This window comes from Podarcis pityusensis, assembly GCF_964106645.2.
Source record: "Podarcis pityusensis genome assembly, chromosome: 12".
Classification (NCBI taxonomy): Eukaryota; Metazoa; Chordata; class Lepidosauria; order Squamata; family Lacertidae; genus Podarcis; species Podarcis pityusensis.
In genome coordinates this window covers 49,160,153-49,172,152 of record NC_138037.1, presented here as the reverse complement: position 1 = coordinate 49,172,152, position 12,000 = coordinate 49,160,153, and the positions used below count along the sequence as shown (strand labels likewise).

At 43.1% G+C, this 12,000-nt stretch overlaps 1 protein-coding gene across 13 annotated transcripts in view; it reads right to left on the bottom strand.

Moving 5' to 3' along the window:
* Nucleotides 1-250: 250 nt before the first annotated feature.
* The window catches only part of TRAK1 (trafficking kinesin protein 1), a 147,044-nt gene continuing 135,294 nt past the window's right edge, over nucleotides 251-12,000 (bottom strand). For 6 of the 13 annotated variants that reach the window (XM_080975758.1, XM_080975764.1, XM_080975766.1 and 3 more), the window contains 2 exons: nucleotides 10,769-10,871; nucleotides 251-3,227 (listed from right to left, as the gene is read on the bottom strand). In XM_080975758.1, the coding sequence (XP_080831884.1) occupies nucleotides 2,429-3,227; nucleotides 10,769-10,871 (902 nt within the window). In that variant the 3' untranslated portion in view covers nucleotides 251-2,428. Of the gene's footprint in view, nucleotides 3,228-8,555; nucleotides 8,644-10,768; nucleotides 10,872-12,000 lie in introns of those variants that run through there. The other 7 variants (XM_080975759.1, XM_080975760.1, XM_080975769.1 and 4 more) reach the window with 3 other exon arrangements.

Below are 12,000 nucleotides of genomic sequence, written 5' to 3'. Positions count from 1 at the left end.
CACAAATCCAGAAAATAATCCACAATATAACCTTTATTGGTTTATTCAATTGTGAATAAAATAGAAATGTAATTCTTCAATGCCTTGTGACCTGATTTTCCAGTGGTTAGACACCTTTATTGGTTTATTGATATTCAATTGTGAATAAAACAGAAGTGTAATTCTTCAATGTCTTGTGACCTGATTTTCCAGTGGTTAGACACCTTCTTTTATTTAAAAAGAGTAAATAATAATACTTTCAACTTCATCGTTGGGTTTTTACCATTTTATTCCACAAATGAGCTCATGGTCTCTTGGTACACGAAAAGGTCCTCATACATTCGTGATTTTTTTTTTTTTCACCTATTCAAAATTGTTAATTTATTGGTTGTCTTAAGATACATTCAGATAAAAAGATTTAAGTTATGTTCTTGCAAATTGCAATTAAGTGCACACAGACAAACAGCAAGTAGAGGCAATGACGAAGTGCTAAAATGTCGGTAGAATAAATAGAAATCTAGAAGCCCATGCACTCGCTAATGATCCCCTCTCTTGCTGTCCTCTGACATTCTCAATATTCATAGCAGAATTGCAACTAGCTAATCCGTGAACAGATAACCGGGCTCATCTGCCGCTCATAAAAAACGACAACCGCACAGTTCCACTACTGCAAATATTTATCAGTGCTAATGATTTAGTAACAGTCTGGCACAACGGCAATGCACGGTATGTAGTGAGGTACTGGCATCAAATAAATAAAGTGGGTTTGGTTTTAAATCAAGTCAAGAACAAGCCACCCACACAACTAGGCACACCAACTGCTTCAAAACATAAGCTCAAAAATAAACCTGACCTGGGACAGGAAGTTCTGTTGAATAAGCCCCCCCCCCCCCAAAAAAACCCCAATGGAAGTTGCACAAGAATGCTCTGGCCAAGCTGCCATCTTCTTGGCGGAAGAACTTAATGGTGGCTTGTGATCCTCGTTTGTTTTCAGTTCTTTCCAGATGTTGTTTCAAGTTTCTACATACTGGGTCATTTTGGACGCAATGCTACAGCGCTAAATTATGATTTAGTGTTACATGAATGAACCTTGGAAGCAGCCTCAAGGTCACAAACATCTGCTTCCACTTTCAAACTAACCAAAGCTCCCTGTGAAGTCCAAAGTTAGGGAAACTCATTAGTTTATCCTTATGGTTAGTGAACAAGCCAGGATCATAAACCAGTCTGATCCTGATTTGTGTGAACGAACCATTAAAAAAATATGTAATACTAAATAATGAATTAGCCTTACAATTAGAAAAGTCTTTGGGGGAAGAAAAGTCCAAATACTGAAGATTTCCAAAAGGTATTAGGGCGGATGATGTAAAACCATTTGCTAGTAGTGCTATCACATGGATCAGATGGAAACAGATATGTATGAAAAAGACAATTATACCGTCACTTAAAATAGCAATGGTCTAACCCTGTTTATGAAGTGATCCGTTGGGTCATTTTAAATACCTCAAAATCTGGAGGTAAAGAATAGATGGAAATATTTATCCTTCACTTGTACCACTCTTCCTAAGCTATTTTTGAAATTATTCTCTTAAGGACACATCTTTTGGCAATACTGTACTACATTTGTTTAAATTTAGGCTTTTAAACATACCTACAATCAACTCTTTCAGTGACTTTGGCTCCTCATGAAAGCAAGATACAAGATTTTGTTTTGTTTCTGAGAGGTGTGTATTTTCAGTGTCTGCAACAAAACACTATTTAAAGCACTTTTCCTTCCACATTCCAGTGCAGCATTGAAAATAATATTAACACAGGACATGAAACAGCAGCAGTAGAGGTGTGTTTTCTTCCTGGCATCTAGCAGACTTAGCAGTCACTCTCAACACATTATTACTTCAAGTTTATTTTGTAAGAAAAAAGATCCTTTGAATATTCCCCCTCTCATCCATAAAGGCAGAATAAGATGTTCAAGATGCTAATCTACTTGCTTTGATGAACTACAAAAATTTCTTGTGTTTATAGGAGTTTCTATGTGTGCTGATATCCCACGGTTTGGAAAGGATGATCTGTAACCCTTGCTAGATGAGGCTAGTTCCAATATCAATCTAGGCTAACGTAAGAATTCTTTATTTTTATTTTTTCTATCCAAGGATTGCTCTTTTTTTTTCAGTGCAAAGAAAAACAAAAACACCCTTTCCAAAAGGTTAGCATGTTAAATTGTCAAAACAGTGTCATGATTCACTTATAATACATCTGGTACATATTTACATCCTGTACAAAGTTTACACACTTCCCCCCCCCCACCCCCCACCCCATTAGGCACAAAGTTGATTTGTCAAACTCAATGGTAAATGGAAGAAGAAAAATCTGTTGTTGTTTCTTTTTTTAAAAAAAATGTCTGAAGGAGCGCTTTCGTTTTCTCCTTTACAAGTTCGGCCGCATCTTAAGCCATTCACCGTAAGCTGGTTTGCTTAGGAAGCTTTGCTCCCATCAACAGGCCAGGAGTAAAAGACGATGGCGCTTTCATCTGCATGCTGGAACCCACCATCGTTGGAAAACTTCGGTTTCTCCTAATGCCGCTGTTCAGCTGAAGACCCCCAATGGCACTTGTTACAGAAGGACCGCCCAAGGCCAGGTCTTCTGGTACCAGGCTCCCAGGAGCAAAGGCCTTCATTGGCCTTTGTGCCCCGGGGAGAAGAGGTCCTTGCACGTCCGCCAACGCAGGGGCTTGCGGCTGCCCCGAGCTCACCGCTTTGGCAATCCCAAACTTTTTCACTTTGTCCACGAGGTTGAGGTTCGAGACGGACACGTCCGTTTGGCTCTCGCTGCTGCGGATGTTCTTTTTCTCCCGCACCTCCTTCAGAATGGAACTGGCCGGCTTGGAAGCCAAGAAGTTGTCGTACGGGGGGCTGGTGCATTTGAACTCAAAAGACGGCGGGGAGGAAGAAGGCGTCTGCATAGGCGAGTTGGGGGGAGTGGAAGGAATGACGGCCATTCTGGGAGCGTAGGTGCTCAGGAGGGAACTCCTGCCGGCGCGATCCCAGCTCTGTGGGTTATACACTGCCGCTGATATCCCACGCTCTTTGAGTAGCCACACCAGCCCCAAGGAAGTGCTCATGGTGGTTGTGGACTCCCGGAGGTTGGTGAAGGATTCGACCAAACTCAGGCGCCGAGGGGTGCACGGCGTGGCCACCGGGGTGCCTTTCAAATTGCCAACGCTGCTACAAGCTGGAGTAGGTGCTGCGTTAAGGCTGGCAGGGGGAAGAGAAACAGAAAAACAAGTCAAGGTCTCCATCGGAATACTGACTTTCAAACTGCCACTGCTTGATAAACCCACATATAAAAACATAATTCAATTGCCTCAGATTATTAAAGGTCAGCTAGAGAGACGATGTTTGTCTGAGGTAGTAGGAAAAATGAGTTCTCAACCACCATTCTCAGGAATGATTTGAGTACAGTCGTACCTTGGAAGACGAACGGAATCCATCCCGGAAGTCCGTTTGACTTCCAAAACGTTTGAAAACCAAAGCATGCCTTCTGATTGGCTGCAGGAAACTCCTGCAGCCAATCGGAAGCCGCGGAAGCCCCACTGGACATTTGGCCTCCAAAAATAGTTTGCAAACCGGAACACTCACATTTGGGCATTTGCGGCATTCGGGAGCCAAAACATTCGAGAAATAAGCTGTTCGAAAACCAAGGGACTGTTGTACCTCGGTTTTTGAATGTCTCCGTTGACAAATGTTTCGTTTTTCGAATGCCATAAACCCAGAAGTAAATGCTTCGGTTAACAATCTAATAATAGGATTGCACCTGTTTGTAAGTGTACCAACAGAACTTAAGGGAACTACACAGACAGAACATATTCCATACAGTTATGCTTTATCACTAGCTGTGAAAAAGGAATGCTTGTCCTAAACTCCTTTCTACTGAAAATTTTCATGTTTGTTTTATTTTTTGTAAACTATTTAAACGCTCCAATTACAAGCAAGAGGTACATTAGTTTTGTTAAATAATAAAAAAGAGGGGGGAAGGAATATATTCACTATTTATTAAAATATTCACTATGTTATAAAATGCAAGCTTCCTGCAAACAGGCCACATACTCGTGAGTCTAAAACAAGGTTTCCCAAACTTGGCTCTCCAGCTCTTTTTGGACTACAACTCCCATCAGCCCTAGTTAGCAGGACCAGTGGTCAGGGATGATGGGAATTGTAGTCCAAAATGACCCAAGTTTGGGAAACCTTGGTCTAAACCCTAGTCTACTGTGCACCTTTCCGGATGAGATTAAATTTGGCAAATGCAGAAGATTCTTATAAAACCAAATGCACATTCTAGATTATGCAAATTGGCAACATTATGGTTGAGGAAACGGGGGGAAACTCCAGACAATGTGATCATGTACAAAAGCTACCTTAGTCTTGTGGCTTCTTGTTCTCTATGCTCAATGGGACAGCAACATTATATCCATTTCTTTCATCAGCTTATTTCCATTTAACACACAGCAGAAAGGAAACCCCACAACTAAGCAAGTATGTGTACAGAGACCAGTGCTTACATTTTTTTTGCTCCTACCCACCTAAAAGAGGTCTGGTTATTATTAGGGGAGGTTGCGAACTCACAGCTTCTCTCACACACCATGCAATTGTTTGATCAACTGCTGATTAGTTGTTTTATTTTATTCTACCTTCTGATCCTACCAGGTAAACTCTGAACAACAGGTCAGAAAATAGCCATCAAACGCCATTCCCATGAAATGATGCAGAGCAGGCAATATGCACACTAAAAATGCATGCTTGGTCAATTTTTGCAAGTTATAATAGCTGGTTCTTCCTCTAACAAGGGCAGGTTTAATGAGGTTTCTATTATCAAGACATTCTGATTACAGTGATGGCAAGAGAAACTGTGCAGGAGAACATGAATCATGACGTTCACAAATCCCACTACATAAATCTCTGCCATGAATACTCGCTACAAAACAAAACCGCCACTGAAATCACTAGCTGTATTCCCGCTGACTGAGTTTCAGTTTGGAGCAAATATAAAATTGGGGAGGGGGGCCTTAAAAAAACAAAACCAGTACACTCTGTTGATACAAAGTATATTGGTGAGAATTCATTTTGGGAGCTATAAGACTAGTGTGAGCAGATTGTCGTGGGGCTGACTCAAACAGCTGCTGTTCCGGCATGGGTTAAATAGGGTCTTGTAAAAAAAAAAGTAATAATTCTACCCTGCTATAATTCTGCCACTGAAAACTGGTGTGGGAGGCTTATGAGGGAGCTAAAAGAACATTTATTTGAGGTGTAATCCCATGCACTGGCTGCTATGGGGCCATAACTGAAATTATGGTGTAGTTAAAGCACACTTTATGAACATTCAGGGACATATCCTTATCACTGCATGTGATACATGGCGACATATCCCGAAAAGTCACATTGATTGGGCTGTGTGTCGAACAACTCATGAAGCCAGTTCAACATATGCACCTATGTGTATTTTTCCCTCAATAATAATAATAATAATAATAATAATAATAATAATATTGTCATGAGAAGCTGCCTCGGGAGAAGCCAAAGAGAGTACACAGAACTTAGTCATCACAGCAGCCTGCTCTAGCAAATATGCCCTCTTGTGGAGTGCAGCTGTAATTCCAGTTGTTTGATAACAGCCAACCAACTTGGTTAAGAGCGCTAAGGGACAATTATCCACATGGCTTGTTTGACATGGCAGCTGGGGTGGAATGAACTCATGTCACCACCATATCGTACACATACAGGGGAAAAGTGGCGGAAAATATTACATTTCCCCCTCAGGTGAACAGGAAACCAACATTCCTTTGTGCTAGGTCAGGCATAGGCAACCTTCAACCCTCCAGATGTTTTGGCCTACAACTCGCATGATCCCTAGCTAACAGGACCAGTGGTCAGGGATGATGGGAATTGTAGTCCAAAACATCTGGAGGGCTGAAGGTTGCCTATGCCTGTGCTAGGTGCTCTCAACAAGGTGAATGTCACTACAAGTCACTGCAAACTGCTGCAGCCCTGGGGAAATGTTTTGTCACATGTGAAAGCATTGCACATGAAAAATACAAACATGTGCGTGCAACAGTGAGTATGTGTGCGCACACAAATGTTTCTTTTTATAGACATTGCCTATGATCTTGCCCTAGGTTTAGCGACTTATAGGTCTTGTGGCTCTTGAATCGGTCCTTTGTGCAGAAGGAAAGTTTAACAAAATCTGCTCTAATGTGCTAATAGAGAAGCTTGTCCATTCTCACTCATTCCAGGCTTAAAATACTCCTTGATATTAGTCCTAGGCTAGGGCTGGCAGGTAGACTGGAGCAGTTCTGCAGCAGTTACTGGAAGGAAAACATGATAGCTTCCACATAATCCCACACTCAGAAGGAGCCGGCAGGTTCCTTTGCATATAGGAGGAAGCAACAGAACCCAAGTGAGTCACTAAGGAGCCTGGAGATAACCATCCCATTCTATTTTCAAATAAGGAACTTGCAGAAACTCTTGGGCATGTGATGCTGTAAAAGATTCACAAAAGAGAGCTGACTGTGTTCTAGTATTCCAGGAAATCCTGATTTACTTTGTTTCATGAATAAACATAGACTAATTTACAAGGGAGTATCACATCAAATCTGGGATAAAAAGGTCCTTTTCTGTTTAGTATCTGTAAATGGCTGCAGCCTTTACCCTTGTCTTTTCTACCCCAAAATGGATTTATGGATTAGTCTTCCTGATCAAGCAATATACGTGCTAACTAGGTGCTGGGAATGGCTTGTAAAATAAACTTGGGAAAGAAGTTCATTTTGATACCTCCATAAGAGTTGCTGGGCCTCTGCACTGAATCTTAACCTCTCTAACCTTTGCCAAGAGTACCGTATTTTTCGCCCCATAGGGCGCACCGGCCCTTAGGGCGCACCTAGTTTTTTGGGGGGGAAATAAAGAAAAAAAATTTTATTTGCCCCCCAAGCCTGAGCTTCCCCCGACCCCAGCCCCCAGAACAGGCAGCTCTCCGCAAGCCGTGGATTTTTTTGGGGGGGGGGGGAATAAAGAAAAAAAAATTATTTCCCCTCCTGCAGGCGCGGGGCTGGGGCGAGGTAAGGGCAGCTCTCCCACGGCATGTGGATAGCTACCTGAAGCCTGGAGAGTGAGAGGGGTCGGTGCGCACTGACCCCTCTCACTCTCCAGGCTTCAGCGAAAGCCTGCATTCGCCCCATAGGACGCACACACATTTCCCCTTCATTTTTGGAGGGGAAAAAGTGCGTCCTATAGGGCGAAAAATACGGTAGCTTGTTCTCAAAATCTTTAAGAATGCCTACTTAAGAGTAAGTTACTAAACTCAAACATTGTCCGTGCAAGGGGCATTTATGTCAGATTCAGTAGCGCTCAAGTCCTGGAGCAGGAGCTACCAAACATATCAGATTTAGAAAGGCTTAATTTTAAGGCGGGTGCATAAACATTCCCTCCCAGTAAATATTTATATAGTCTTAACACAATTTTTATTTCCTATACTTCCTTCAACCACCACACTCCCCGAGATAAATCACTAAGTACTTTCAACTGCAAACTCCTTGGGACCAGGCCCTGGAATGTCTACCTATATTCTTCTCCACAGCATCAAATAAGCTGAGGTTGCTGCACAAACAACAAAAGGTACATTTCAGAGACCATATAACACTGGTCCTGAAAGACCTACATTGGCTCCCAGTACAATTCAAAGTGTTGGTGCTGACCTTTAAAGCCCTAAATAGCCTCGTCCCAGTATACCTGACCTGAAGGAGCATCTCCACCCCCGTCATTCAGCCCGGACATGGAGGTCCAGCTCTGAGGGCCTTCTGACAGTTCCCTCACTGCAAGAAGTGAAGCAACAAGGAACCAGGCAGAGGGCCTTCTTGGTGGTGGCACCCGCCTTGTTGAACACCCTCCCATCAGATGCCAAGGAAATAAACAACCATCTGACTTTTAGGAGACATCTGAAGGCAGCCATGTTTAGGGAAGTTTGTAATGTTTAATATTTTATTGCTGCATTATTATTATTATTATTATTATTATTATTATTATTTTGGGAGTTGCCCAGAGTGGCTAGGGGAACCCAGCCAGATAGGCGGGGTATAAATAAATAAATAAATAAATAAATAAATAAATAAAATAATAATAATTACTATTATTATTATTATTATTATTGCAACAAGCATCCCTACGCTAAAGTCGACCAACAAGGCAATGACAAGGGAGGGTGCCAGATGTTTCCTAAATTGGTAATTGTCCCCATGCTAACAAAAGCAGGGCCTTGTTAGAGGGAGGAAGGCAGGGTATTCAAAATGTGTCCTGAAAACAAAGACCAAAAAAAGAGAGTAACTGTGCTTTCAAATCAGTGTTAAAACCAGCACTTCACTATATAGAACTTGTAGTGTTTTGGTTAGAATGCCACCTGGTGTTAGGATGTTAGGTTAGAATGGAAAGAGGGAGGTGGGACTGATCAGAAGTCTTTGAGTTAGCTGGTGCCATAAAACACTAACATTCCTTCTACAGAACTCTGCCAGCACAGAGGCTGCTGGCAGCGCTGCTCACCCCCTGTCACGCTGGTCATATTGTGTGCCCTACATCTCCTCTCAGCACAAGGTGACATAAAGCAGTCTCATCGTCTTCCTCACATGACCTGTGAAGAAGCATCAGAGTTTAAGGAGCTCCACTACTCCAACCCCTTGCCATTGGTAGCACTTTGGTTCTGAATCCACAGTGAATGTCAAAGTACCATATTGGCCTGAATATAAGCCTCACCCCCCCACCCCCCAAAAAATTCCGACCGTGAAAAGTTGAAGTGCTGCTTAAATTCGCAACCTTACAAAAATAGGCTTTTATGACATCGCTGCTGAAACAGACATACGGTAAAACAGAACGGGTGTGAGTGCCTGCGGAATTTTAAGGGAACGGCTTGGCTTATATTCAGGTATTGTCTCCCCCCCAAAAATTTTTTTAAAGGTGCTGCTTATATTCAGGCCAATACACTAAATGAAAGAGACAACCCCCACCCCACCCTGGCCATCAGAGAGAGAGCAGGGTAAGCTAAGGGAAGTAGCAAGTGCGCTTTGCAATGAAATTAATGTCACAGTAAAAATTCACATCTTAAGCAATAGAGATTTCCGCCAGAAGTTCAATAGGGAAGATGGAAAGGGAACTGCAGCTGTATCTGTAGTTTTTCCCAGCACCTCACAGCATGAAATCAATAGCAAATTTTATGCGGGCTGAAGAAAAGGGTGAGGGAGAGCAGGAATTCCAGAAACTGAAGACAGTCGATGTGAAGGAATTTATATCATATCCTCTGACTTGTTAGGACAGGTGCCCCTCGTAAAGTGGGGCAGTGGCAGGTTTCATCATGGTGTGTGTTACTATTTCTTCAATTTCTTCATTAAGGCATTCAAAAGACCAGCCTTATTTTTACATGAAGCAAGGCAACGTTTTGTAACGTGGAGCCAGCCGGCCATGCGTTCTTTAGAAGGCTCCATTCCAGGTCTCCATGGGACTTTGGAGTAGAAAAATCTATCCATTTATTAACTCTTTATTTTTACCTTGTATGTCATGGTGCCATTTAAACTGCTACAAAACAACTGTGTGGACAACTGTCTGTTGTTATTACATGAGTTTTTGACAACGATAACTCATTTCAAACCCTTGGACATATCTATTTTTAGGACCTTGAGGGACTTTTAGTGTACAATTACATTTAACAGACAACTGTAGTACTTTTTTAAAAAACCCAAACCCCCCCCCCATACCTGGCTAATTCTTACTGTTAGGAATCCCTCTCCTCAGATTCGCCGATGGTGCCAGTTTTGCCACATTAATCTACAGTGGTACCTCAGTTCCCGAACGCCTCCATTGTCATACGTTTCGGTTCTCGATCGCCAAAATCTCAGAAGTAAATGCTTCTGTTTTTGAACGTTTTTCAGAACCCGAAAGTGTGATGCGGCTTCTGCTGAGTGCAAGAAACCCTTGCAACCAATCAGAAGCTTTGCCTTGGTTTTTGAACGTTTCAGAAGCCGAACAGGCTTCCGGAACGGATTACGTTCAAGAACTGAGGTACCAGCATAGTTTCAATTATTTGAAGACTTGACTACTATTATCTTTCTTGTGACTGTAAAGCCACTGGCTTTATTAATGACTCTGAGGCACAAAGTGACATTAATTTCATCGTGTCCTCCTTCCATGGACATTGACATTATTACTCTCCACAGGAGCTGCAATCAGCTTGGGAGACATGCTAGATTTCTTCGATGATTCTGGAAAAATAAGTGCCATGAGCCTAGGACTTGCCGATCAGAAGGTCAGCAGTTCGAATCCCTGTGACGGGGTGAGCTCCCATTGCTCGGTCCCTGCTCCTGCCAACCTAGCAGTTTGAGAGCAAGTCAAAGTGCAAGTAGATAAATAGGTACCGCTCCGGCGGGAAGGTAAACGGCGTTTCCGTGCGCTGCTCTGGTTCACCAGAAGCGGCTTAGTCATGCTGGCCACATGACCCGGAAGCTGTCTGCGGACAAACGCCGGCTCCCTTGGCCAATAAAGCGAGATGAGCGCCGCAACCGCAGAGTCGGCCACGACTGGACCTAATGGTCAGGGGTCCCTTTACCTTTACCATTTATATTTAAGGCAAGCTGCTGATGTGATCTGATGGGAAGTTTAGAAGGTGCCGGACCTTGAAATATATGCATCTCTCCAAATCCCCTTGCCTTCTAGGCTAAGGCTCTCCCCTGCCCCAGGGAGCACGACAGCTCTCTGGAAGCCCTTACCTTGGAGTGACTCGTGTGAGCTCATCGGAAGGGTGCAGAATGCGGCAGGTGGTGAAGGTGAAGGTGGAGTTGGTTTGTGACATGCACTTCCCAGGATGATGTACTACATCAAAAAGAATAGAACATTCTTTGCATTTATATATAAAAGGGGGGAGAAAAGAAAAGCTCTGTGCACTCAAACAGATGGACAAGCGATGCGATACTTCTCGTGGGATCGATGCAGGGAAGGTGAAATATACCAGGCGTCGGATTTGATTCACTTTCTTTAGCACATCCATCTCCAGGAGGAGAGTTCGTCATCAGAGCTAACACCTTTTCGGTTCTTGTATTTGTTAGGCTCTGATGCCTTAAGGATTAGGAGCCCAGTCCTCCTAGCAAGTTTAAGTAACTAATGTGCTCACAGACCAGCTGAGTGGCATGGTGGCTCCTCCCTCGTGGTGGCTTATCATTAATCCAGCCAGGTGGGTGGGGTATAATTATTACTACTATTCCACTCTGGGAGGGAAATAGAACAGCAAGATCATTTGAGAGGGGCTAGTGATGTGGTTACCGTATTTCTTACTCTATAAGACTCACTTTTTCCTTCCTAAAAAGTAAGGGGAAATGTGTGTGCGTCTTATGGAGCGAATGCAGGCTGTGCAGCTATCCCAGAAGCCAGAACAGGAAGAGGGACTGCTGCTTGATCCCTCTTGCTGTTCTGGCTTCTGGGATTCAGAATATTTTTTTTCTTGTTTTCCTCCTCCAAAAACTAGGTGCATCTTGTCGTCTGGTGCGTCTTATAGAGCGAAAAATACGGTACTTAATATGCCGCCATTTCCCCCAGTAATCACATCGTCAACTTTCCCCCACTGATTTAGTTGTTCTAACATTGCCAAAGTTGCAGGCAGAGGAGCCACGGCAGGAGTGGTAACCATGCCACGACCGTAACTTTAAGAATTGGTCTCAATATCCATTTCCACATTAGCCTTTTCTGAAGAGGCAATGCCGGTAGGAGACTTGTTTAAAAGTCCAGCCGGTAGACAAGACCTTGGCGGCTTGTGAAAGAAATCAGCAAAGCCCGGAATGATTACGCATTTCAGCTTCCCCCATATTGATCCGGGCAAAAGTATCCCGTCATCTTTCGTTTCAGTAATGGATCCCAGTAGAGAGGCAGCAGTAAATATTATGTACATTAAAATATGTACATAACAGAACACATGTGTGTTTCTTTTTGTGCCCGGAGACCGGTGTAA